Raw genomic sequence first — 26,960 nt, 5'->3', positions numbered from 1 at the left:
TAGAGGTCTTCCCAAGGAGGGTCCCAGGGAAATCTTAGGCAGCAAGGAGTAGGCCCTAGCCTGGGTAACTGGGCTTGCCACCCCTGTCCCAAGAGTGCAACCTGCTCTCAGGGGAAGTATGGCACCTCAAGGGAGGTCTGATGGAACTGAGCCACAGGGATAGAAGTGGAGGCATCTGGATGCAGGGACTCATCAGTGTCCTGAGAAGTTGTATTGTTCCTCTATTGGGGAGCCCTATGGTATTTTACAGAGCTGGTTACAGCTGACAGCTTCTGGGTGAACTCCCAAAATTTTTGCCCAAAATGGTCTGCTCCTGCAACAGCAACCACTGGTGGCATGAGGCCCAACAGAAATAGCTGAGCCTCCACTCCATGAAAGGAAAACTCCAGCTCCACATCTGCACTTGGTTGAGGAAGGACAAATTTCCTGAGGGAACAGACCTCCTGGTTACTCTACTCAAAGTCATATCCCAAGTCCCAACTCCACTCTGAATGCTGTCCCCTTCTTCTGGGCTCCACTTCTGCCCTGCCCAGACCCTGCCCTTCCATCGGAGGCCCCACCCTCACCAGCTCAAAGCATCAAGACCTGGCGCACCCCACAGGTAGAAGGCCAGCTGATAGGATACCTGTCGCAAAGGGCGCAATCTATTGACATTGACCACAAAGAGAGTCAGGCTGAGGAGAATCAGGAACCCTGCACTGGGGTGGGGCAAGGGGAGGACAGAAGGCTAGACAGGGAACACCACCAACCCCAAAAGGAGAGAGACAGAGACAAACTCCCTGAACTGCCAAAAGTAGACACACACACACACACACACACACACACACACACAGGACAAATGGATACATACTCAGTGGGGAAAGGAAAATGAGGGACAAGGCCATCAGTCACAATTGTGGGCATAAGCTTTTAATCACAGCTACATATGGTGCTGAGGCAAGAGAATGGCATATTCAAAGCCAGCATGGACTACAGAGTGAGTCCAAAGCTCGCCTGGGATACAGAGAAAGCCCAAGAAAGACACAGAGACACCCCTCTCCCTAGAAGCAGCAGAACTGGAAATCTAACCACACCTCTAGGTAGAAGGAGGCTCTGAGGTTGGGTGGAGGATCCCCAGTCACCCTTTTCTTTGCCAACACTTACCAATGCCAATGCTAAGGAAACGAAGATGAAGTTTATCTTGTTCAGGTGTCAGCAGATTGGTGAAAAGGAGAGGAACATGGTGGGCAGAAGGATGAGGCATAGTGTCTGGGCCAGAAATATGAAGCCCTTGTTCATGTGAATGCAAACTGGAGTGTTGGAATGATAACTTTATTTACCCCAACCTCTCTCTCTCTCTCTCTCTCTCTCTCTCTCTCTCTCTCTCTCTCTCTCTCTCTCTCTCTCTCTCTCTCTCTCCAACCCTCTCTCCCTCCACTCCTCTATTTCTCGCTCTTGCTCTTCCCCTCTCTTTCCTCTCACACTGTGAGGAGCCCAACCTAAGTACTCCATCAGCTGGGGAGGTACACCATTTAGAGACACATAGATGTTATCTGTCTCAAAATACAAGGTAAAGGCAGTTGAGGGGTCCTGGGATTGTGACTTCATCACAGAATGCTTGCCTAGCAGGTGAGCAGGCCTACATTTCACCCTGAATACTGTGCTGAACTGAGTCTGAGCTGAGTCTGGCAGCACAAACCTGGGATCCCTGCACGTGGGAGGATGATCAGAAATACAAGGTTGTCCACAGCTACACATTGAGCTGGAGGCCAGCCTGGGCTACATAGACCTGTCTCAAACAAGGCAGAGGATGGGAATGTAGCTGTCTAGAATCCATCCCCAAATAAGGGGCTGGGGCATTGTTCAGAAGGAAAGCACCTGCCTAGAGTCCTCCAATGATGTTCTTCTGGGGGTGTAGCTCAGTGGTAGAGACCCTGTGGAGAGTGTGTGTAAGGTTCTGAGTTCTGCCTTGAGCAACCTCCTCCCCCCCACACACAAAAAAAGAAAAGAAAAACATCATCTCCACTCACATTACCAAAATCACTACCTAGAAATTCTAAAATAACTACTGCCATTCATAGAGTTACCCACCATCAATGATGCACCCACTGTGAGCCCTAACCTACTCCTCCAGAAAGAAACCAGTGAGAATGCCAGTGTCCCCATCCCCACAGTCACCTCTAGCACCCAATAGAAGAACCCCCCAATCTATGTATACACTGACCAGTGAATTGTCCCAAGTTGGCACTCTTATACCTCCTGCAGTCAATCCATAGGCAGATGGAGCCAGACGGTGAACATAGGCCATCAACCTATCTACCATGCTGAACACCAACAACGTTACCAGGAACATGGATATGAGGGACCAGCCACGTAGGACCAACTTTCGTTCTCCTTGCAGGAACAGAGCACTTCAGCTGGGGAGGGAGAAAGTTCTGGGGACCTGGATCTATTCTCCACCACCTCCCGGTGCAAATCATAATCATGTTCTTCCTTCTTTCCATTTCTCCCTCTCATCTACAACCTGTTTCCTGTGAAGCTGTTTGCAGCTCACCTCCAGCACCACTTCAACTCTTTCCATTCTCATGCACTGGACTCTTCCGGTGCAGCACACCTATCTCAAACTCCAGCATGATTATGTATGCTTGACGACATACATAAAAGATTGAGTGCATGAATGAACTCACAAGTGGGTGAATGCATGCTTCCTCTCTCATCTTTAGAGCAACGAGCAGTGGAGTTTTCAGAACTTGGGCACAGAAACCCAGGACTCAGAAGAGAACTTGGTTGCCAATTGAGCAACAGCTCCTCACAACCTGGATTAGGGCTAGCCTGGCCTTCTTGGAGCTTAGAGGGAACACATGAAAACACTCAGGTCAAATGTGCTAACTGCCATGATAGCTGAAATAGTCTAGATGCTCAACAAGAGGGGATGGGTCTGAAACCTGCAACAGTAAGTAGGTGTCAAAGGCTGGGTATTTCCCCTTCTCTGTACCAGAACCCATGCTGACTTCTTGATGTTTTAACGTTTGAGACAAAGTCTCCCTGTGTTGTTTCACGGGCCTGAGTACACTATGTGCACAGTCTAACCTGGACCTCACCAAGATCCACCAGCCCCTGACTCCTAAGTTCTGGGATCAAAGGTGTGCACCAAAATATGCAGCTGCCAAGCAGAACCCTTAATGAGGCTCCTGGAGGGAAGTGATATTTTCTGGTTGCTGTTTCTTGAGAAAGAGTCTCACATGGCCCAGGTTAGGCTAGGCTAACCTCAAAATGTAATTCAGGATCTAGGAAACAAAGAAGAATATGGTCATTGTTATCCCAATACTGTTCAGGGTGGGTGACACTCCACTGGAATAACCTGAGTTCTCATATTCTGGTTATGGTACACATGGTAATGTGTACCATAACTTTATTCATTTTATTTTATTGGTTTGTTTTGAGACAGCTCTATATTTTACCCTGGCTGTCTTGAAACTCACAATGTAGACTAGGATGGTCTACATCACAGACTACTAGAGCCTAAAATCCCACAGATCCACCTGGCTCTGGCTTCAAAGTGCTGGTATTAAAGGTGTACAATACTACACCCAGCTCTGAAACTTCTCATAGAATCAATAAAATCAGTGATCCAGAGTTCCAAGTCCAAAAAGGAAGCATTTTGGCATTCTCAGAAAAAGAATCTTTATCTGCAGGGAGCTTGCAGCTCTCCTGGCTATCACTGGTGCAAAGAATTTGTGCAGACTACTGATTTGTAGGGTAACCTTTTATTGAGGTACAGGCCCTTATTTAGAGCTGTGAGTTGGGGGTCACTCGCTCCTCCATCCTCCTTTCACACTTCCTGACATCACCCCTGACCTTGCCATCTGGCTACAGTCCCCGGAACTCAAACAGCTCCAGAAACAGCAGGTCCTGCCCCACCCAATCTCATCCCTGGGACAGTGTCCAGGGTGACCTAGGGCCTACTGTAGAGTGGGTGCAACGAGGATCTCCCATCCCACAGCCAGGAGGGTGCAAGCAGGAAGTACAACTCTGTCAGCAGGAACAGAGCTTTGGTCAGCATCTGAGTGGAAAGGACAGGGGAGGGGCTGTGGGGGAGAATGAGGGTTTTTAAAGTCTCCCCAAGGAGCCTCCACAGCTCCAAGCTCACCTCCTGCAGCTCCTGGACACCTGTTACCATGTGGTTCCTGATCCTGATCCTAACCCTGTCCCTAGGAGGGATTGGTGAGATGAGGGAATGGGAGGGGTCACAGCCCTGACTCTATTGCTGCCTTTGGCCCTGGCCATCCCTTTCCCCTCTCCCCTCTCCTCAGCTACATCATGAGCTCCACCTGCTCCTCCTTCTCTGACCCTGTACACTGCCAGGTCCCTCACAGTTCTTGCACCGAGCACACTTCCCACTTTCTAGAACTTTCTACTCTTTCTTAGTCCCCTGACCATCTCTGGGCTTCTCCAGTCTTTCTAAGGAAGCCAACCCCTTACGAAAGTTAAGACCTTAGATATCCCTCCAGTTGATTGATTTTCCTAGAGCCTCAAAGCCCAACCCCTGAATCAGGGACTTACCTAATCCCACACTACTGTCATTGGCTGTCTAGCAGCTGCCAGCTTTCAGGTGTGTTCCCCACATGATGACAACTGGTCTCCCATCATCTCTAGTTGGCCTGTTTTTACCAAAAATTTCACTTCTCAAATTGGCTTGTGACATAAGACCGGTTCAGCCCCTTTCTACTGGCAGAAAATGCCCATGTCCCTTCTCACTGGCTTTTTGTTTAGTCTTGTTTTTGGAGAAGGGGTGAGCTTGCAGACACCAGACATGGACATGAAATATCTTCATCAATCACTGGCTACCTGGGCCTGGGTCTCTCACTGAATGGAGTCTTCCTGTTAGGCTAACATGATTGTCCAGAAAGACTCAAGGGAATTGACCCGTCCAGCAGGTCCAGTTATTCGAGGGTCTCGAGGGGACCTCCTCCTAAGAACCAAATGGGGGGGTAGAGAGAGACGAGGGCCTTGTACGAATAACAACACGGAGACCCTGAAGTTGTATCAAGGCCCCAAATCTATTGAAAAAGGTCCAAGGCTTAAATGCACAAGCAAAAGGGGAAGTACAGATACTTATCAGTGGGAGGGGTGGGGCAATACAAGCAAAAGGAGAAGTACTTATGGGAGGGGGGCAATAGAAATTCTTTCTTTTGGCAGCTACACGGGGAAGCAGGAACTTGGTGGTATCAGGATGTGGTCAGGACATCGGTGATGACTTAGGGCTGGAACATTCTTGGAATTGGTGTGTCAGTGGCCCGCTTTTGACCCCTTTTCTTCTCGGCAGGAGAGGCCCAATTTAGAGATCAGGACAATAGCGTTGTCTTAATAGCTCCCAACAGGGAATCCTCCTGTTTCCACCTCCCCAGCTCTGGGGTTACAGGCACACAGCATCACACCTGACCTTTTCCCTGGGTTCTGAAGGGTTCAGCTCAGGTCCTAATGCTTACACGGCCAATTCTGTAGCAACCAAGCCATCTCCTGCTCTTGGGAATAAGTTCTGAGTTAGTGTCTCATGATGTAGCCGAGGCTTGTCTTCAGTCCATGGCAATCCCTCTGCCTCAGCCTGCTGTGTACTGAGGTTACAGAGAAGTGCAGCTATGCATGGTTTGCCAAGATTTCCTCTGTTTCCCAATGCTGCGCTTTGGCCCCCTCTTCCCCCTCATGCCTCACTCCCTGCACTGCAGGCTACTATTCTGTCTCACTGGATCCCCATAGCACGGCTCTGGTTCCCACTCTGTGCAGGCCACCCCAAAGTCCCCAATGCCTAACCCATGTACCTCAGATCAGCTGGGTCCTCCCCTCTATCTCACAGTGGCCTGACTTGCTCTAACTACTTTTCATATTCGGGTCCAGAGGCTGCCTCCAAGAGAACAATGAGCCTCTCCAATACCCAGATCATTTGCCTACCTCCACAGAGCCTGTCTGTCACAGACCCCCAGAATTTTCTTCTCTCATTGCTTATCCCAACTCAAAATCCTTTCTTAGGGAGCCCCACCCCACTTAGATTTCATCTCCACTACAGAACTTAACAGGAGCCCATGCCCTAGCCTTAACCCTGCCCCTTTGATCTCAAACCTTCATTCTCTCCGATCCCAACTGGCCACTTCATGCCCAATCCAAGAAACCACAAATCAACCCCAAGCTCCCTTTCCTGGATTCATTTATTCATTCAAATCTAGTCTTCTGAGACCTCACCCTTTTCAGAATTCCCAAAACCCAGCCAAGACTCTGACTTCTTCTCAAGACTTGTAGACTCTAGATTACAAATTGGAGGATTTCATTTGCATTGGAATAAGAATGAACTGAAACCCCCCTCTCTCTCTGTATGTGTGTGTGTCTCTCTCTATGCCTCTGTCTCTGTCTCTGTGTTTCTCTCTCTCTAATACACACACACACACACACACACACACACACACACTACCCTGCCATCCCTTTGCCCAAATCTATAAAGTGACCTGACACTATACCTGATACTTGATTCAAGAGTTCTTTCTGTATCCACAGCATTGATCTCCCTATCCAGGACCAGCCATATATGGGTCCCTTCCCCAGATCTCCTCACCAAGTCCCCTGATCCCATCCCTGCTTAAATGTGTCCCCAACAATACACCTCCATATCTTGTCAACTCTCCCCTCCCCAATTGTTTCTGTTGCAGATGCTGCAACTCCTGCCCAGTCTCAAGTGGTTGGAGGATTTAACTGTGAGAAGAATTCCCAACCCTGGCATGTGGCTGTGTACCGCTTCACCAAATATCAATGCGGGGGAGTCCTGTTGGACCGCAACTGGGTTCTCACAGCTGCCCACTGCTATAACGAGTGAGTAAGGGTGAAGACAGGAAAGTAGGGTGGCAGCCAGAGAACATGACTCCAGGACAGGCTGGGGTCCTGAAGGGCAGGCAGGTGGGACTGGCTGAAACTCTATCCATGACCTCCTGGGTCTCTCTTTACTCCTCCCTCCAGACTTGAGTTCTGAGTACTGTTTCTTTCTTTTCTCTCTTATTATCTGTCTATCTCCTGTCTGTATTCACATCTGAGTGTCTCTGTGGTCATCTGTCACTGTGTGTCTCCCCCTTGGGACTCTGCAAAGCCTTGTCTGGGTCTGGTTCTCATGTGTTCTCTTTTATCACTACTGACCATGGTGGGGACCAGGCCCAAAGGGTCCCTGAGGATAGAACATGCTGTCCCTGAGGGTAGACTCTGAGAGAAGTCCTCACTCTCCTCAGGGCAGCTCTGCCTTTAGGACCTTCTGTCCACTCTAGGACACACAGAGAAGGGCTGGTCAGAACTGGAGCTGGGTGAGGTAACTGAGTACAGAGAGAGCTGAATGCTGGGGAGAGAGGGGAGGGCTCAGACCTTGGGCTGCAGGCCAGGCCTTACCTGCTGGGGTAGTTCAGCCCTGTTCTAGCTACACCTGAGCAGCTCTCAGGCCTACCCCTCCTCCCTGCCCCCTCTTCCCTTGTCTTCTGTTCCTGTCACTGTCTCTTTCTGCCTCTCTGACTCTATATGTATGTATGTATGTATGTATGTATGTATGTATGTATGTATGTAAGTATGTGCCTTTCTGTCCCTCTGTGTGTGTTTCTGACTGTGTGTGTTTCTGTCTCTGACTCTCTCTTCCTTCCTCATTTCCTCCTCACCCTCCTTCCCTGTACTTTGACCAATCTCCTTGACTCTCTCCGCTCAATCCCTCTGTCTCCTTCCCTGACCCCCAGCAAGTACCAGGTTTGGCTGGGCAAAAACAACTTTTTGGAGGATGAACCCTCTGACCAACACCGGCTTGTCAGCAAAGCCATCCCTCACCCTGACTTCAACATGAGCCTCCTGAATGAGCACACCCCACAACCTGAGGACGACTACAGCAATGACCTGATGCTGCTCCGCCTCAGCAAACCTGCTGACATCACAGATGTTGTGAAGCCCATCGACCTGCCCACTGAGGAGCCCAAGCTGGGGAGTTCATGCCTTGCCTCAGGCTGGGGCAGCACTACACCTGTCAAGTGTGAGTCTTCTCCAAGGAACAGAGAGGGGTGGCAGTGAGGGGCAGAGGGGACTGAGCTGGCCCCTGCTCACCACCCTCTTGCCTCCTGATTCACAGACAAATATCCAGATGATCTCCAGTGTGTGGACCTCAAGCTCCTGCCTAATGAGGACTGTGACAAAGCACATGAAATGAAGGTGACAGATGTCATGCTGTGTGCAGGAGAGATGGATGGTGGCTCATACACTTGTGAGGTAAGACAGCCCCTCCTTACAGTGAGGTGAGGGGCTAAAAGAGGGAACTGAGGTTCTTGGTTCCCACTTCAACACCCTGACTAGGCAGGCTCTTTGCATCCTTCCCTATGGAAGGGATGTGCCCTGGGAGGGGAGGATCCTGTAGCTGGTACTATTTCTCCTCTGTGACTTGGCTCAGGGGATGGTCCTGTGATCCCCTCACCCCAACCCCATGTCCCTGGAACAGATGGCCTCCCAAGAGCTGGATTCCCTCACCTACTGGCCAGAGCTGCCTCTTAGAGTCCCTGTATTCCTGCCCTGGGAGTCAGTTCCAGGTTGTCAAGTAGAATCCAACCGCCAGGTCCTGTCTTACTGCTTGCTGTCCCTGTTCTCTTTTCAGCATGACTCAGGAGGACCACTGATCTGTGATGGTATTCTCCAAGGTATCACATCATGGGGCCCTGAACCATGCGGTGAACCCACTGTGCCAAGTGTCTACACCAAACTTATTAAGTTCAGCTCCTGGATAAGAGAAACTATGGCGAAAAACCCCTGAGTGTCACATTGTCCCCTTTTCTCAATAAAGCCCACCATGCAGCAAATAAGTTCAAGTTCTGACATTCTGCTGTGCAATACCCAATCATGGTTCACTCGGCTAAGGTCAGGACTTCCAAAGTAGATCAGCAAGGGACAGGAGTACATGTACAGTTGGCTACAGAGATGGGGTTGAGACAAATGCAGACAAAAGGCTAAGACCAAGTCAGCCATGCCCATAAGTCTCCTATGGCAAGAAAAATGTTCAGCTCACACAGGAAAAGGTTAGAGAGACCTGAAAGTTCCACTCGAGCTAGGCCTGACCCTACACTAGAAGCAGAAGAGATGATAAACAGTCAGACACTGAGAATTTAGACTGTGGACCAAGTTTTATTGAGTTGGGAAGGCATGTTATGTTAATTAAGCCTTCACTTAGTGGGGAGGGTCTGTCTACAGAAGGGCAGAGACTAGCCCCAAGGCTAGGCTATACATTGTACACCTGGGGCTACTGGAGGGAATGTCTCTGGTAGGGCTGGACCAAAGGATGAAGAGTGACTTAGAACCAAGCCCTGTGGTGCACAGTATCGCCCTGCTTGGGAAAAGGGCCACACTGCTCCAGCTGCTCCAGACCACAAACCAGTGTCTGCTCAAAGAGACAAGGCCACAGCTGAGAGTATTGGAGGACTTCCAGCAAAGGATCCCTGCTAAGACTCAAGTAGCAAGGAATAGGCCAAAGCAGGGGGAGTGGGGTTTGCCACCTGTGTCCCGAGGGTGCTACCTGCTCTCAGGGGTATTATGGGACCTCAGAGAAATCTGATGGAAACTGAGCCAAAAGAACAGAGGTAAAGGCATCTGACCACCGGGACTCATCAGTGTCCTGAGAAGTTGTGGTGTCTCTCTGTGGGGAGCCCCATGGGAGTTCACAATGATGCTTACAACAGACAACTTCTGGACGGGCTCCAAGTTTTGTCTAAAATGGACTGCTGCTGCAACTGCAATGAGTGCTGTCTCAAGGCCTGAAGTACATAGCTGAGCCTCCGCTCCATGAAAGGCTTAGGGCAGCTCCAATCTGTACTTAGTTGAGAAATGACAAAGTTACTGTCTGGAGGGACACCATGGAAACTCGATTCACCACCACCCCAAACTCCAAGGGGGCCTTGGAGGTTGATGCCCTTTTGTGGGCTCCAACACTGCCATGCACAGACCCCACCCTTCGATCCAAACCATTGCCCTCACCGACCCACAGCATCAAGACACTGGCACACCAGCACAGGTAGAAGGCCAGCTGGTAGGATACCTGTGGCCTCGGGCACAATATATTGTAGTTGACCACAAACAGAGTCAGGCTGAGGAGAATCAGGAGCCCTGTACTAGGGTGGGGCCAGAGAAGGACAGAAGGCTAGACAGGGAACACCACACCCCCAAAAGAGAGACAGATACAACTTGCCTGACTTGCCACAAGTACACACATGTGTGTATACACATACACACAAACTCACACACACACTCACAGACAAGACAAAGGGATACAAACTCAGAGGGGATTAGAAACTGAGAGACAAGGCCATCAGTCAGAATAGTGGGCATAAGCTTTTAATCCCAGCTACTTATGATGCTGAGGCAAGAGAATGGCATATTCAAAGCCAGAATAGACTACAGAGTGAGTCCACAGTCAGCATGAGCTACAGAAAAAACCCAAGAAAGACACACAGACACCCCTTTCCCTCAGAGCACCAGAACTGGAATTCTAGCCATACCTCTGGGTAGAAGAAGGCTCTGGGGTTGGGTGGAGGATCCCCAGTCACCCCTGTCCTTGCCAAAACTTACCGATTCCAATACTAAGGAAACTGAAGATGTCGGCAGCCGACTGGTCGAAAGGAGAAGAACATGGCGGACAGGAGGATGAGTTATAGTTCCAGGGCCAGAAATATGAAGCCCTGCTTATGTGAAGGTAAACTGGGGAGAAGAATTAGAGAGATTACTGAAGTTACCCACCACCCCACCCTTCCCCCCTCTTGCTCTTTAGCTCTCTCTCTCCTTTCACTCACAGCAAGAGGAGCCCAAACTAGGTGTCCCGAGGAGTGTCTTTTCATGTCCTGTATGAGCAGTTTAGAGACACATAGATCTTATCTGTCTCCAAAAACAAGGTAAAAGCAGTCAAGGGGTCCTGGTGTTGTGTCTTAGTTGGCAGAATGCTTGTCTAGCTGTGAGCATCCTGAATTTCATCCTCAGCACTGTGCTGAGCTGAGTCTGCAGCACATGCCTGTGATCCCTGCACTTAGGACGAGGATCAGAAAATCATGGTTGTCCACAGATACACAATGAGTTGGAGGCCAGCCTGGGCTACATAGACCTGTCACAAACAAGGCAGAGGAAGGGAATATAGCTGTCTAGAATCCATCCCAAAATGAGGGGCAAGGCATGGTTCAGAGGTACAGCACCTGCCTAGAATCCTCCAATGAGGTTCTTCTGGGGGTGTACCTTAGTGATAGAGACCCTGTGGCCTGTGTGTGTAAGGCTTTGGGTTCTAGCTTCAGTGACTCACTAACCCCCGGAAAAAAAAAAAGAAAAAGAAAAAAAATCACCTTCACTCACATTACCAAAATCACTACCTGGAAATTCAAAAATAACTCTATTGCCACTCATAGAATTACCCACCATCAATGCCCTAACCATCAAAGCCCTAACATACTCCCCCAGAAAGACTCCTGTGAGAGGGCTGGTGTGCCACCCCCACAGTCACCTCTAGCACCAAATGGGAGAACCCCCCCCCAGTCTATGTATACACTGACCAGTGAATTGTCCCATGTTGGCACACTTATGCCCCCTGCAGTCAGTCCAGAGGCCAATGAAGCCAGTGTGCGGACCATGCACATAGGCCATCTGCCCATCTACCACGTTGAACACTAACAAAGTAGCCAGGAAGATGGAGATGAGGGACCAGCCAGGTAGGACCAACTTGCGGTCCTCCTCCCAGGAACAGAACAGGTCAGCTGAGGAATAAGAAAGTTCTTGAGACCTGGATCTTTTCTCCACTCAATGTGGATGCATAAAAACCTCCCTCCTCTTCCTTCTTTGCTTTTCCCCCTCTCATCTACAATGAGTTCCCTGTGGATGCTGTTTGAAGCTCATCTCCAGCACCACTTCATCTCTTTCCATTCTCATGCACTGGACTCTTCCGGTGCAGCACACCTATCTCAAACTCCAGCATGATTATGTATGCTTGAACACATACAAAAAAGAACAAGTGCATGAATGAACTCACAAGTGGATGAATGCATGCTTCCTCTCACGTACTTTAGAGCAAAGAACCATGACGTTTTCAGGAGAACTTGGGCACAGAAACCTAGGACTCAGAAGAGAACTTGGTTGCCAATCGATCAACAGCTCCTCACTTAACCTGGATTAGGGCTAGCCTGGTCTTCTTGGAGCTTACAGGGCACACATGAATTCACCCAGGTCAAATGTGCTAACTGCCATGAGAGCTGAAATAGTCTAGATGTTCAACAAGAGGGGATGGGTCTGAAACCTGGAACAGTAAGTAGGTGTCTAAAGCTGGGTATTTCCCCTTCTCTGTACCAAAACCCATGCTGACTTCTTGATGTTTTAACGTTTGAGACAAAGTCTCCCTGTGTTGTTTCACTTGCCTGAATACACTATGTGCACAGTCTAACCTGGACCTCACCAAGATCCACCAGCCCCTGACTCCTAAGTTCTGGGATCAAAGGTGTGCACCAAAATATGCAGCTGCCAAGCTGAACCCTTAATGAGGCTCCTGTAGGGAAGTGACATTTTCTGGTTGCTCTTTCTTGAGAAAGGGTCTCACATGGCCCAGGCTGGGCTAACATCAAAATGTAGCTCAGGATCTAGGAAATGAGGAAGAGAAAGGACATTATTATCCCAACATGGTTCAGGGTGGGTGACACTCCCCTGGAATAATCTGAGTTCTCATATTCTTGAATCAAAGTGTCAATAGACCATGGTAATGTGCACCATAACTTCTATTTATTATATTTTATTGATTTGTTTTGAGACAGCACTATATATTACCCTGCTGTCTTGAAACTCACTACGTAGACTAGGTTGGTCTACATCACAGAATACTAAAGCCTAAAATCACACAGATAAACCAGCCTCTGGCTTCAAATTGCTGGTACTGAAGATTTGCACCACTACACACAGCTCCCAAACTTCTCATAGGAACAATAAAATCAGTGATCCAAGTTCCAAGTCCATAAAGGAAGCATTTTGGCATTCTCAAAAAAAGGATTTGTATCTGCAGGGAGCTTGCAGCCCTCTTGGCTATCACTAGTACAAAGAATTTGTTCTCAGTGAAACTTTCTGGGGATAATCTTGGTATTGAGGTATAGGAACTTTCTTAGAACTGGGGGTTGGGAGTCACTTGCTCCTCCATCCTCCTTTAACACCAACTCACCATTGCCCCTGACCTTGCCATCTGGCTAAGGTCCCCGGAACTCCAACAGCTCCAGGAACACCATGACCTGCCCCACCCAATCTCCTCCCTGGGAAGGTATCCAGGGTGACCTAGGGCCTATTGTACAGAGGGTACAACAGGGCCCTCCATTTCCCACAGCCAGGAGGGTAGAAGCAGGGAGTCCTAATCTGTAAGCAAGGGCAGGGCTTTGTCAGCATCTGGGTGGCAACAGGACAGGGGAGGGGCTGTGGGGAGAGTGAGGGTTTTAAAGTCTCCTGAGGATCCTCAACAGCTCCAAGTTCACTGCCTGCGGCTCCTGGACACCTGTTACCATGTGGTTCCTGATCCTGTTCCTTGCCCTGTCCCTAGGAGGGATTGGTGAGATGAGGGAAAGGGAGGGGTCACAGCCCTGACTCTCCTGCTGCCTTTGGCCCTGATCTTCCCTTTCCCCTCTCCCCTCACCCCAGCTACATCATGAGCACCACCTGCTCCTCCTTCTCTGCCCTGCACAGTGCCAGGTCCCTCACAGTCCTTGCTCACAGGAGAGGCCCCTGTCCACTCCCACTTTCCAGAACTTTCTCCTCTTCCTTAGATATCTGACCATCTCTGGGCTTGTCCAGTCTTTCTAAGGAACCCACCCTCTTACCAACCTTAGGACCTGGCATATCCCTCAAGTTCATTGTTTTTTCTAGAGCCTAATAGCCCAACCCCTGAGTCAGGGGCTTGCCTAGATTCCACAGTAGCAACTTAGGCAGTTGCAGCAGCTAACAGCCTTCAGCTGTGTTCTCCACATTCTGACAAGTGGTCCCCCATCTATTCAAGTTGCTCAGTTTCTACCAAATTTTCACTTCTCAAATTAGGTTATAACCTCAAATGGGTCCCACCCCCCTTTCTGGTGTGGGGAAAATACCCGTGTCACTTCTCGCTGGTTTTTTTGGTTTAGTCTGGATTTTGGAGGAAGAGTCAGGTGGTAAACGCCATAGCTGGGTCTCTCTCTAAATGGAGAGCTCCTGTTGGCTAAGATGACTGTCCAGGAAGCTTCAGGGGAATCCTCCTGTTTCCAACTCCCCAGATCAGGATTGACAGGCACACACCCTCACACCTGACTTTTTCCTTTTGGTCTGGGTGGTTCAGGACGGGTACTAAGGCTTGCATGGCCAATTCTTTAGCAACCAAGCCATCTCCAGCCCAGCTCTTGGAAATAAGTTCTGAGTTAGTGTCTCATGATGTAGCCCAGGCTTGTCTTCAATCCATGGCAATCCTTCTACCTCAGCCTGCTGTGATTACAGAGAAGTGGGGCTATGCATGGTTTGCCAAGATTTTCTGTTTCCAAATGCGGTACTTTGGCCTCCTCTTCCCCCTCATGCCTCCCTCCCTGAGCCGCAGACTCCTATCCCATCTCGCTGAAGCCCCACAGCATATCTCTAGTTCCCACTCTGTGCAGGACACCCCAAAGATCCCAATGCCTGACCCTAGTATATCACATCAGCTGGGTTCTCCTCTCTGCCTCACAGTGGCCTGACTTGATCTATGTTTCCACTCCTGTCCTGGTGTTACCTCCAATAGAACCCTGAGCCTCTCCAATACCCAGATGATTTGCCCACCTCCACAGGAAGCAGAGCCTTTTCCTCAGAGACCCCCAGAATTTCCTTCTCTCACTGCTTGTCCCATCTCAACCTCCTTTCTTAGGGAGCCCCATCCCTCTTAGATGTCATCTTCACCACAGACCCTAACAGGAGCCCACACCATAGACTTGACCTTGTCTCTTTGATCTTGAACCCCTCAGGCTCTCCCATCCCACTACCACTTCATGCCCAATCCAGAAAACCCAAGCTCCCTTTCCTGTATTTATTTATTCATTCAGATCTAGTTTTCTAAGACTTTGGCCTTTCCAGAGATCCAAAAACCCAGCACAGCCCTCACTTCTTCTCAAGCCTTGGAGATTCTAAAGCGCAAAGACTCTTGTACCCTAATATCACTCTCCCTGGAATAAAAATTAACAGGAATTCCCCCCACACTCTTTCTGGTTGCCTTGACATCCCTTAGCCCAAAACTATAAAGTAGCCTGACACTATACCTGATTCCTGCTTCAAGAGTTCTTTCTGTACCCACAGCATAGATCTCCCTATCCAGGACCAGCCATATATGGGTCCCTTCCCCGGATCTCCTGACCATGTCCCCTGATCCCAACCCTGCTTAAAAATGTCCCGCAGCAGTTCACCTCCATATCTGTGCCAATCCTCTCTTCCCCCATTGCCCTTACTGCAGATGCTGCACCTCCTGTCCAGTCTCGAATTGTTGGAGGATTTAACTGTGAGAAGAACTCCCAACCCTGGCAAGTGGCTGTGTACCGCTTCACCAAATATCAATGTGGGGGTATCCTGCTGAACGCCAACTGGGTTCTCACAGCTGCCCACTGCTATAACGAGTGAGTAAGGGTGAAGACAGGAAAGCAGGGTAGCAGCCAGAGAACATGACTCCAGGACAGGCTGGGGTCCTGAAGGGCAGGCAGGCTGAAACTCAATCCATGACCTCCTGGGTCTCTCTTTACTCCTCCCTCCAGACTTGGGTTCTGAGTACTGTTTCTTTCTTTTCTCTCTTATTATCTGTCTATCTCCTGTCTGTATTCACATCTGAGAGTCTTTGTGGTCATCTGTCACTGTGTGTCTCCCCCTTGGGACTCTGCAAAGCCTTGTCTGGGTCTGGGTCTCATGTGTCCTCTTTTATCACTACTGACCATAGTGGGGACCAGGCCCAAAGGGTCCCTGAGGATAGAACGTGCTGTCCCTGAGGGTAGTCTGTGAGAGAAGTCCTCACTCTCCTCAGGGCAGCTCTGCCTTTAGGACCTTCTGTCCACTCTAGGACACACAGAGAAGGGCTGGTCAGAACTGGAGCTGGGTGAGGTAACTGAGTACAGAGAGTGCTGGATGCTGGGGAGAGAGGGGAGGGCTCAGACCTTGGGCTGCAGGCCAGGCCTTACCTGCTGGGGTAGTTCAGCCCTGTTCTAGCTGCACCTGAGCAGCTCTCAGGCCTACCCCTCCTCCCTGCCCCCTCTTCCTTTGTCTTCTGTTCCTGTCTCTGTCTCTTTCTGCCTCTCTGATCCTTGTGTGTGTGTGTGTGTGTGTGTGTGTGTGTGTGTGTGTGTGTGCCTTTCTGTTTGTATCTGTGTGTGTGTTTCTGTCTCTGTTTCTATGAGTATATATGTCTGTGTGTCTTTCTGTCTGTGTTTCTCTGTCTCTCTCTCTTTCTTTTTCTTCTTCTTCTTCTTCCTCCCTCCCTTCCCACACTCTTCCCCTTACTCTCCCCAATCTCCCTGGTTGCCTCCTCTCAGTCCCTTCATCTCCTTCCATTGCCCCCAGCAAGTACCAGGTTTGGCTGGGCAAAAACAACTTTTTGGAGAATGAACCCTCTGCCCAACACCGGCTTGTCAGCAAAGCCATCCCTCACCCTGACTTCAACATGAGCCTCCAGAATGAGCACACCCCACAACCTGAGGACGACTACAGCAATGACCTGATGCTGCTCCGCCTCAAAAAGCCTGCTGACATCACAGATGTTGTGAAGCCCATCGACCTGCCCACTGAGGAGCCCAAGCTGGGGAGCTCATGCCTAGCCTCAGGCTGGGGCAGCATTACACCCGTCAAATGTGGGTCTGGTCCAAGCAACAGAGGGGTGGCCGTGAGAGGCAGAGGGGACTGAGCTGACCTCTGCTCACCACACTCTTGCCTCCTGATTCATAGACGAACCCGCAGATGATCTCCAGTGTGTGAACCTCAAGCTCCTGCCTAATGAGGACTGTGCCAAAGCCCACAAAGAGAAGGTGACAGATGTCATGTTGTGTGCAGGAGATATGGATGGCAGCAAAGACACTTGTATGGTGAGAAACCCCTCCTTGCAGTGAGGTGAAGGGCTGAAAGAGGGAATTGAGGTCCTTGGTTCCCACTTCAACACCCTGACTAGGCAAGCATGTTACATCCTTCCCAATGGATTGGATGTGCTGTGGGACGGGAAGATCCTGTAGCTGGTACTATTTCTCCTCTGTGACTTGGCTTAGGGGACTGTCCCATCCACCCCTCACCCCAACCACATGTCCCTGGAAAAGATGGCCTCCTAAGAGCTGGATTCCCTCACCTACTGGTCAGAGCTGCCTTTTAGAGACCCTGTATTCCTCCCCTGGTAGTCAGTTCCAGGTTGTCAAGTAGAACTCCAAAGCCAGGTCCTTTCTTACTCCTGTCCCTGTCCTTCACTCAGGGTGACTCAGGAGGCCCACTGATCTGTGATGGTGTTCTACAAGGTATCACATCATGGGGCCCTAGCCCTTGCGGTAAACCTAATGTGCCGGGTATCTACACCAAACTTATTAAGTTTAACTCCTGGATAAAAGACACTATAGCTAACAATGCCTGAATACCACATTGTCCCATGTTCTCAATAAAGCCCACCATGCAGCAAATGAGTTCAAGTTCTGACATTCTCTGGCCTTCTGGTGTGCAGTACCCAGTCATGGTTCACTCGGCTAAGGTCAGGACTTCCAAAGTAGATCAGCAAGGGACAGGAGTACATGTACAGTTGGCTACAGAGATGGGATTGAGACAAATGCATACAAAAGGCTCAGACCATGTCAGGGATGCCACTTGAGTCTCCTCTGGCAAGGAAAATGTTCAGATCACACAGGAAAAGGCTAGAGAGATCAGAATGATTGACTCCAGCTAGGCCTGACCCTACGTTGAGCTGACCCTACGTTGGAAGCAGAAGAGATGATAAACAGTCGGACACTGAGAATTTAGACTGTGGACCAAGTTTTATTGAGTTGGGCAGCGGTGTTATGTTAATTAAACCTTAATTTTCTGGGAAGGAGTCTGTCCACAGAAGGGCAGGGACTGGACCCAAGGCTAGGCTGCAGACTGTCCACCTGGGGCCCCTGGAGGGGATGTCTCTGGTAGGGCTGGACCAAAAGATAAAGAGTGACTATGGAGCATGTCATGTCTAAGGTGGGGCAGGAACATTGCTCATTTTCTGAAAAGGGCCACACTACTCCCGCTGCTCAGGACCACAAACCATAGTCTGCTCAGAGGGACACAGCCACAACTGAGAGTATTGGAGGACTTCCAGAGAAGAGTCCCTTCCAAGACTCAGGCAGCAAGGAGTAGGACCGACCGCAGGGAGCAGGGATTGCCACCTGTGTCCCGAGGGTGCAACCTACTCTCAGGGGAAGTATGGCACCTCAAGGGAGGTCTGATGGAAACTGAGCCACAGGGACAGAGGTGGAGGCATCTTGCTGCGGAGACTCATCAGTGTCCTGAGAAGTTGCAGTGTCCCTCTGTTGGAGAGCCCCATGATAGTTCACAAAGCTGGTTACATCAGACAGCTTCTGGACGGGCTCCAAGTTCCTGTCCAAAATGGTCTGCTGCTGCAAATGCAATGAGTGGTGTCAAGCCGCCCAACGGAAGTAGCTGAGCCTCTGCTCCATGGAAGGCAAACTGTAGCTCCACATCCGCACCTGGTTGAGGAAGGACAAAGTTCCTGTGACAAGGGAACCCTTGAGCACTGGACTCAGAGCACCACCCCAAGCCCTAACTCAGCCCTGGAGACTGATCCCCTTTCCTGGGCTCCACCCCTGCCCAGCCCAGGCACCGCCCCTCCATCCGAGGCCCCGCCCTTACCGGCCCACAGCATCAAGACCATGGCACAACAGCACAGGTAGAAGGCCAGATGGTAGGATACCTGTGGCCTCAGGCGCAGCCTATTGCAGTTGACCACAAAGAGTCAGGCTGAGGAGAATCAGGAGCCCTGCACTGGGGTTGGGGCCAGAGAAGGACAGAAGGCCAGAAGGCTAGACAGGGAACACCACCACCCCTAAAAGAGAGAGAAAGAGAGAAAAATCCCTGACCTGCCACAATTAGACACACGTGTGTATACACCTACATATACACACACAAACACACACACACAGGACAAATGGATACATACTCAGAGAGGAAGGGAAACTGTAAGAGAAGGCCATCAGTCACAAATAGTAGGCATAAGCTTTTAATCCCAGCTACTTATGATGCTGGGGCAAGAGAATGGCATATTCAAAGCCAGCATGGACTACAGAGTGAGTCCACAGTCAGCCTGGGATACAGAGAAAGCCCAAGAGAGACACAGAGACACCCCTCTCCCTAGGAGCAGCAGAACTGGAAATCTAGCCACACCTCTGGGTAGGAGGAGGCTCTGGGGTTGGGTGGAGGATCCCCAGTCACCCCTGTCCTTGCCAACACTTACCGATGACAATGCTGAGGAAACTGAAGATGAAGTCTATCTTGTTCAGGTGGCAGCAGACTGGTCAAAAGGAGAGAAACATGATGGACAGGAGGATGAGGCATAGTGCCAGGGCCAGAAATACGAAGCCCTTGCTCATGTGAATGTGAACTGGAGAGGAGAGTCAGAGAGATAACTACAGTTACCCCAACATCCTCCCCTCTCTCTGTCTCCCTTTCTCTCTCTCTTTTGCTCTCTCGTCTATCACTCTCTCTCCCTCTCTCTTCCTCTATCTCTTCTTCTCACACCATGAGGAGCCCAACCTATGTACTCCAGCAGCTGGGGAGGAATGCATTTTCATCTCCTGCCTGAACAATTTAGAGACACATGGATCTTATCTGTTTCCAAACACAAGGTAAGGGCAGTTGAGGGGTCCTGGTGTTGTGTCTTAGTTGGCAGAATGCTTGCCTAGCTGTGAGCATCCTGCATTTCATCCTCTGCACTGTGCTGAGCTGAGTCTGCAGCACATGCCTGTGATTCCTACACTTAGGACGAGGATCAGAAAATCATGGTTGTCCACAGATACACAATGAGCTGGAAGCCAGCCTGGACTACATAGACCTGTCACAAACAAGGCAGAGGAATGAAGTGTACCTCAGCACCTGTCTAGAATCCATCCCACAAGGAGGGGCAGGAAATGTTTCAGAGGTACAGCACCTGCCTAGAGTCCTCCAATGAGGTTCTTCTGGGGGTGTGGCTTAGTGATAGAGACCCTGTGGCCTGTGTGTATAAGGCTCTGGGTTCTGCCTTCAGCAACACCCTCCCCCACAAAAAAAACAAAAACAAAAAAGAAAAAACATCACCTCCATTACCAAAATCACTACTTAGAGATTCAAAAATAACTCTACCACCACTGGTGGTAGAGTTACCACCAACAATGATGGACCCACTGTGAGCTTTAACCTACACTCCCAAAGAGACTCCTGGGAGAATGCCACTGGCTCTCCCCCACAATCACCTCTACCACCCAATACAAGGACCCCCCAGTCTATGTATACACTGACCAGTGAATTGTCCCACATTGGCACACTTATGCCTCCTGCAGTCAATCCAGAGGCAAATGAAACCAGTGTACAGACCATGCATATAGATCATCTACCCATTCACCACACTGAACACCAACAAAGTTGCAAGGAAATGAAGGTGAGGGACCAGCCACGTAGGACCAACTTGAGGTCCTCCTCCCAGGAAGAGAGCAAGTCAACTGGGGAGGGAGAAAGTTCTGGGGACCTGGATGTTTTCTTCACTCTCTCTCGATGCATACAAACCTTCATCCTTTTCCTCCTTTCCTCCCCATCTGAAACCTGTTCCCTGTGGATGCTGTTTGTAGCTAATCTCCAGCACCACTTCTACTCTTTCAGTTCTCATGCACGGGCCTCTTCTGATGCAGTACACCTATCAAATTCCAGCATGATAATGTATGCTTGAAGACATACATAAATGATCCAGGGCTTGAAAGAACTCACAAGTGGATGAATGCATGCTTCCTCACTTGTCCTTTAGAGCAAAGAACAGTGTAGTTGTCAGAAGAACTTGGGCACAGAGGCCAAGGACTCAGAGGAGAACTAGGGGGCCAATTGATTGCCAGCTCCTCACTTACCCTGGATTAGGGCTAGCCTGGCCTTCTTGGAGCTTACAGGGCACACATGCATACACCCAGGTCAAATGTGCTAACTGCCATGAGAGCTGAAATAGTTTAGATGCTCAACAAGAGGGGATGGGTCTGAAACCTGCAACAGTAAGTAGGGGTCAAAGGCTGGGTATTTCCCCTTCCCTGTACCAGAACCCATGCTGACTTCTTGATGTTTTAACGTTTGAGACAAAGTCTCCCTGTGTAGTTTCACTGGCCTGAATACACTATGTGCACAGTCTAACCTGGACCTCACCAAGATCCACCAGCCCCTGACTCCTAAGTTCTGGGATCAAAGGTGTGCACCAAAATATGCAGCTGCCAAACTGAACCCTTAATGAGGCTCCTGGAGGAAAGTGACATTTTCTGGTTGTTGTTTCTTGAGAAAGGGTCTCACATGGCCCAGGCTGGGCTAACCTCAAAATGTAGCTCAGGATCTTGGAAATGAGGAAGAAAATAGTCATTGTTATCCCAACACTGTTCAGGATGGGTGACACTCCACTGGAATAACCTGAATTCTCTTATTCTTGAATCAAAGTGTCACTAGACCATGGTAATGTGTACCATAACTTTTATTCATTTTATTTTATTGGCTTGTTTGGAGACAGCACTATATATTACCCTGCTGTCTTGAAAGTCACTATGTAAACTAGGATGGTCTACATCACAGAATACTAAAGCCTAAAATGACACAGATAAACCAGCCTCTGGCTTCAAAGTGCTGGTACTGAAGATTTGCACCACTACACCCAGCTCCCAAACCTCTCATGAAACAATAAAATCAGTGACCCAGAGTTCCAAGTCCAAAAAGGTAATAATTTTGGCATTCTCCAAAAAAGGATGTGTATCTACAGGAAGCTTGCAGCTATCTTGGCTATCAACGGTGCAAAGAATGCGTGCTAACTGCTGGTTTCTAGGGTAACCTTGGACTAGAGGTATATGACCTTGCTTACAGCAGTGGGTTGGGGGTCACTGGCTCCTCCACCTTCCTTTCACATCCCTTCACCATCGCCCCTGACCTTGCCACCTGGCTTAGGTCACCATAACACTAACAGCTCCAGGAGCAACAGGACCTGCCCCACCCAATCTCAGACCTGGGAAGGTATCCAAGGTGACCTAGGGCCTACAGGAGAGCAGGTGCAACGGGGCCTTCCCCTCCCACAGCCATGAGGGTGGGAGAAGGGAGTCCAACTCTCTCAGGAAGGGCAGGGCTTTGGCCAGCATCTGGCTGCCAACACGGCAGGGGTGGGGCTGTGGGGAGAATGAGGGTATTTAAAATCTCCTGAGGAGCCTCTACAGCTCCAAGATCACTGCCTGCAGCTCCTGGACACCTGTTACCATGTGGTTCCTGATCCTGTTCCTTGCCCTGTCCCTAGGAGGGATTGGTGAGATAAGGGAAGGGGGAGGGGACAGAGCCTTGACTCTCCTGCTGCCTTTGGCCCTGGCCATCCCTTTCCCTTCTCCCCTCTCCCCTCTCCCCTCTCCCCTCTCCCCTCTCCCCTCTCCCCTCTCCCCTCTCCCCTCTCCCCTCTCCCCTCTCCCCTCATCCCAGCTACATAATGAACACCACCTGCTCCTCCTTCTCTGCCCTGCACAGTGCCAGGTCCCTCACAGTCCTTGCTCCCAGGACAGGCCTCTGTCCACTCCCACTTTCCAGAACTTTCTCCTCTTCCTTAGACACCTGACCATCTCTGGCCTTCTCCAGTCTTTGTAAGGAACCCAACCTCTTACCAACCTTAGGACCTCAGATGTCCCTCAAGTTCATTGCTTTTCCTAAAGCCTCATAGCCCAAACCTTGAGTCAGAGGCTTGCCTAAATCCCCCAATAGAACCTTAGGCTGTCCAGCAGCTGCCAGCCTTCAGCTGTACTGTCCACATGCTGACAACTGGTCCCCCATCATCCCAAGTTGCTCAGTTTTTACCAAAACTTTCACTTCTCAAATTGGCTTGTGACATAAGATGGTCCCCCCTGCCCCCCACTTTCTGGTGTGGGGAAAATGTTCATGTCCCTTCTCAATGGCTTTTTGGTTTAGTCTGGGTTTTATAAGAGGAGTCAGGTAGCAGGTGCCAGATGTGGACATCAAGTATCTTAACCAATCACTCGCCACCTGAGACTGGGTCTCTCACTGTATAGAGAGTTCCTGTTAGGCTAAGATGGCTGTCCAGCAAGCCTCGGGGGAATCCTCCTGTTTCCAACTCCCCAGCTCTGGGGTTACAGGCACACAGCATCACACCTGACTTTTTCCCTGGGGTATTGAAGGTTCTTCTCCGGTCTTAATACTTACAGGGCCAATCCTGTAGCAACCAAGCCATCTCCTGCCAAGGTCTTGGGAATAAGTTCTGAGTTAGTGTCTCATGATGTAGCCCAGGCTTGTCTTCAGTCCATGGCAATCCCTCTGCCTCAGCCTGATGTGTGCTAGGATTACAGAGAAGTGCAGCTATGCATAGCTTGCCAAGATTTCCTTTTTTTCCAAATGCTATGCCTTGGCCTCCTCTTCCCCCTCATGCCGCACTCCCTGCACCACAGGCTCCTGTACTTTCTCATCAGAGCCCCATAGCACAGCTCTAGTTCCCACTCTGTGCAGCACACCCCAAAGACCGCAATACCTAACCCTAGTACCTCACATCAGTGTGTCTTCCTCTGCTCACAGTGGCCTGACTGGCTTTAACTCCTTTTCCACGTCTGTCCAGAGGCTGCCTCCAAGAGAACCCTGAGCCTCTCCAATACCCAGATCACTTGCCCACCTCCACAGGAAGCAGAGCCTGTCTGTCACAGACCCCCAGAATTTCCTTCTCTCACTGCTTGTCTCATCTCAAACTCCTTTCTTAGGGAGCCCCACCCCTCTTAGATGTCATCTCCACCACAGACCCTAACAGGAGCCCACGCGGTAGCCTTGACCCTGCCCCTTTGATCTGGAAACCCTCATTTTCTCCCATCCTAGCTGGCCACTTCATGCCCAATCCAAGAAACCCCAAATCAACCCCAAGCTCCCTTTCTGGTTTCATTTATTCATTCAAATCCAATTTTCTGAGACCTCACCTTTTCCAGAATTCCCAAAACCCAGCCCAGCCCCTGACTCTTCTCAAGACTTGCAGACTCTAATGCCAAAGCCTCTTGGCCTCTGAATTCACTCTCATTGGTTCAAGAATGAAGTGAAATCCCACCTCTCTCTGTCTCTCTCACTCTCTTTCTCTCTTTGTCTGTCTCTCTCTGGTTGCCCTGCCATCCCTTAGCCCAAAACTATAAAGTGGCCTGACACTATACCTGAGTCTTGTTTCAAAAGTTCTTTCTATACCCACGGCATAGATCTCCCTATCCAGGACCAGCCATATATGGGTCCCTTCCCCGGATCTCCTGACCATGTCCCCTGATCCCAGCCCTGCTTAAAAATGTCCCGCAGCAGTTCACCTCCATATCTGTGCCAATCCTCTCTTCCCCCATTGCCCTTACTGCAGATGCTGCACCTCCTGTCCAGTCTCGAATTGTTGGAGGATTTAACTGTGAGAAGAACTCCCAACCCTGGCAAGTGGCTGTGTACCGCTTCACCAAATATCAATGTGGGGGAATCCTGCTGAACGCCAACTGGGTTCTCACAGCTGCCCACTGCTCTAATGAGTGAGTAAGGGTGGAAACAGGAAAGCAGGGTAGCAGCCAGAGAACATGACTCCAGGTCAGGCTGGGGTACTGAAGGGCAGAGTGGGGGACTGGCTGAAAGTCTATCAATGGCCTCCTGGTTCTCTATTTGCTCCTCCATCCAGGTTTATGTACAGAGTCCTGTTACTTTCTTTTCTGTCTTGTTGTCTGTGTATCTCCTGTCTGTATTCACATTTGAGTGTCTCCGTGGCCATCTGTCACTGTGTGTCTCTGCCTTGGGACTCTGGGCACACCTTTCTGGTTCTGGGTCTCATGTGTTCTCTTTTATCACTACTGCCCATAGTGGGGACCAGGACTTTAGGGCCCCTCAGGATAGAAAGTGCTGTCTCTGAGGGTAGGCTTTGAAAGAAGTCCTCACTCTCTTCAGACCAGCTGGAACTTTAGGACTTCCTGTCCACTCTAAGGACACACAGAGAATGGCTGATCAGAGCTGGAGCTGGGTATGGTAACTGAATAACCAGAGAGAGGTGGATGCTAGGGTGTGAGTGGGGAGAGCTCAGACCTTGGGCTGCAGGCCAGGCCTTACCTGCTGGGGTAGTTCAGCCCTGTCCTAGCTGCACCTGAGCAGCTCTCAGGCCTGCCCCTCCTCCCTGTCCCCTTTTACTTTGTCTTCTGTTCCTGTCTCTGTCTCTTTCAGCCTCTCCGACTCTATATGTATTTGTGTGTCTGTCTGTCTGTCTGTCTTTCCGTGTTTCTGTCTCTGAGTCTCTCTTCTTCCTCCCTCCCTTCCCCGACTCTTCCCCTTACTCTGCCCAATCTCCCTGGTTACCTCCTCTCACTTGCTCTATCGCCTTCCCTGACCCCCAGCAAGTACCAGGTTTGGCTGGGCAAAAACAACTTTTTGGAGGATGAACCCTCTGCCCAACACCGGCTTGTCAGCAAAGCCATCCCTCACCCTGACTTCAACATGAGCCTCCTGAATGAGCACACCCCACAACCTGAGGACGACTACAGCAATGACCTGATGCTGCTCCGCCTCAAAAAGCCTGCTGACATCACAGATGTTGTGAAGCCCATCGACCTGCCCACTGAGGAGCCCAAGCTGGGGAGCTCATGCCTAGCCTCAGGCTGGGGCAGCATTACACCCGTCAAATGTGGGTCTGGTCCAAACAACAGAGAGGGGTGGCGGTGAGGGGCAAAGAGGACTGACTGAGCTGGCCAGTGCTCACCACACTCTTGCCCTCCTGATTCACAGATGAATACCCAGATGATCTCCAGTGTGTGAACCTCAAGCTCCTGCCTAATGAGAACTGTGCCAAAGCCCACATAGAGAAGGTGACAGATGCCATGCTGTGTGCAGGAGATATGGATGGAGGCAAAGACACTTGTGCGGTAAGACAGACCCTCTCTGCAGTGAGGTGAAGGGCTGAGGTTCTTGGTTCCCACTTCAACACCCTGACTGGGCAGGCTCTTTGCATCCTTCCCTACGGAAGGGATGCGCCCTGGAAGGGGAGGATCCTGTAGCTGGTACTATTTCTTCTCTGTGACTTGGCTTAGGGGACTGTCCCATCCACCCCTCACCCCAACCCCATGTCCCTGGAAAAGATGGCCTCCTAAGAGCTGGATTCCCTCACCTACTGGTCAGAGCTGCCTCTTAAGAGTCCCTGTATTCCTGCCCTGGGAGTCAGTTCCAGGTTGTCAAGTAGAACTCCAAAGGCAGGTCCTGCCTTACTCCTGTCCCTGTCCTTCTCTCAGGGTGACTCAGGAGGCCCACTGATCTGTGATGGTGTTCTACAAGGTATCACATCATGGGGCCCTAGCCCTTGCGGTAAACCCAATGTGCCGGGTATCTACACCAGAGTTTTTAATTTCAACACCTGGATAAGAGACACTATGGCTGAAAATGACTGAGTGTCACATTGTCCCATGTTCTCAATAAAGCCCACCATGCAGCAAATGAGTTCAAGTTCTGACATTCTCTGGCCTTCTGATGTGCAGTACCCAGTCATGGTTCACTCAGCTAAGGTCAGGACTTCCAAAGTAGAATAGCAAGGAGTACATGTACAGTTGGCTACGGAGATAGGGGTTGATACAAATGCAGACAAAATCTCAGACCATGTCAGGGATGCTACATGAGTCTCCTCTGGCAAGGAAAATGTTCAGATCACACAGGAAAAGGCTAGAGACATCTGAATGATTGACTCCAGCTAGGCCTAACCCTACACTGGAAGCAGA

At 50.2% G+C, this 26,960-nt stretch overlaps 3 protein-coding genes and 2 pseudogenes across 4 annotated transcripts; 3 read left to right on the top strand and 2 right to left on the bottom strand.

Annotated features, from left to right (window-relative positions):
• Positions 1–256: 256 nt before the first annotated feature.
• On the bottom strand, positions 257–12,355 carry LOC147003264 (uncharacterized; annotated as a pseudogene).
• Positions 4,143–8,788, top strand: LOC110288648 (kallikrein 1-related peptidase-like b4). Of its 2 annotated transcripts, XM_085840923.1 has the most exons (6): positions 4,158–4,203; positions 6,678–6,837; positions 6,913–6,921; positions 7,734–8,020; positions 8,117–8,253; positions 8,633–8,788. In XM_085840923.1, exons 1-6 carry the CDS (start codon positions 4,158–4,160, stop codon positions 8,786–8,788), a joined length of 795 nt encoding a protein of 264 aa, XP_085697049.1. The 2 variants fall into 2 exon arrangements, with proteins under 2 accessions (XP_085697048.1, XP_085697049.1); XM_085840922.1 differs by lacking the exon at positions 6,913–6,921 and having other exon boundaries at positions 4,143–4,203.
• A 1,164-nt stretch (positions 12,356–13,519) lies between the features above and the next one.
• LOC110288646 (kallikrein 1-related peptidase b5) lies at positions 13,520–17,645 on the top strand. Its single transcript, XM_085840921.1, has 5 exons — positions 13,520–13,579; positions 15,470–15,629; positions 16,561–16,847; positions 16,942–17,078; positions 17,453–17,645. The coding sequence occupies exons 1-5, from the start codon at positions 13,534–13,536 to the stop codon at positions 17,606–17,608; spliced, it is 786 nt and encodes a 261-aa protein (XP_085697047.1). The 5' UTR covers positions 13,520–13,533; the 3' UTR covers positions 17,609–17,645.
• A 780-nt stretch (positions 17,646–18,425) lies between these two features.
• Positions 18,426–21,291, bottom strand: LOC147003263 (uncharacterized; annotated as a pseudogene).
• Positions 21,292–22,409: 1,118 nt separating this feature from the next.
• Positions 22,410–26,678, top strand: LOC147003262 (kallikrein-1). The gene is made up of 5 exons (XM_085840920.1): positions 22,410–22,516; positions 24,587–24,746; positions 25,593–25,879; positions 25,981–26,117; positions 26,481–26,678. Exons 1-5 carry the CDS (start codon positions 22,471–22,473, stop codon positions 26,634–26,636), a joined length of 786 nt encoding a protein of 261 aa, XP_085697046.1. The 5' UTR covers positions 22,410–22,470; the 3' UTR covers positions 26,637–26,678.
• The last annotated feature ends 282 nt before the right edge of the window (positions 26,679–26,960 follow it).

This window comes from Mus caroli, unplaced genomic scaffold (assembly GCF_978045245.1).
Source record: "Mus caroli unplaced genomic scaffold, Mus_caroli_1 scaffold_8, whole genome shotgun sequence".
NCBI lineage: Eukaryota > Metazoa > Chordata > Mammalia > Rodentia > Muridae > Mus > Mus caroli.
The sequence above is the reverse complement of the archived record's forward strand: the minus strand, read 5'-3'. Positions and strand labels throughout refer to the sequence as shown.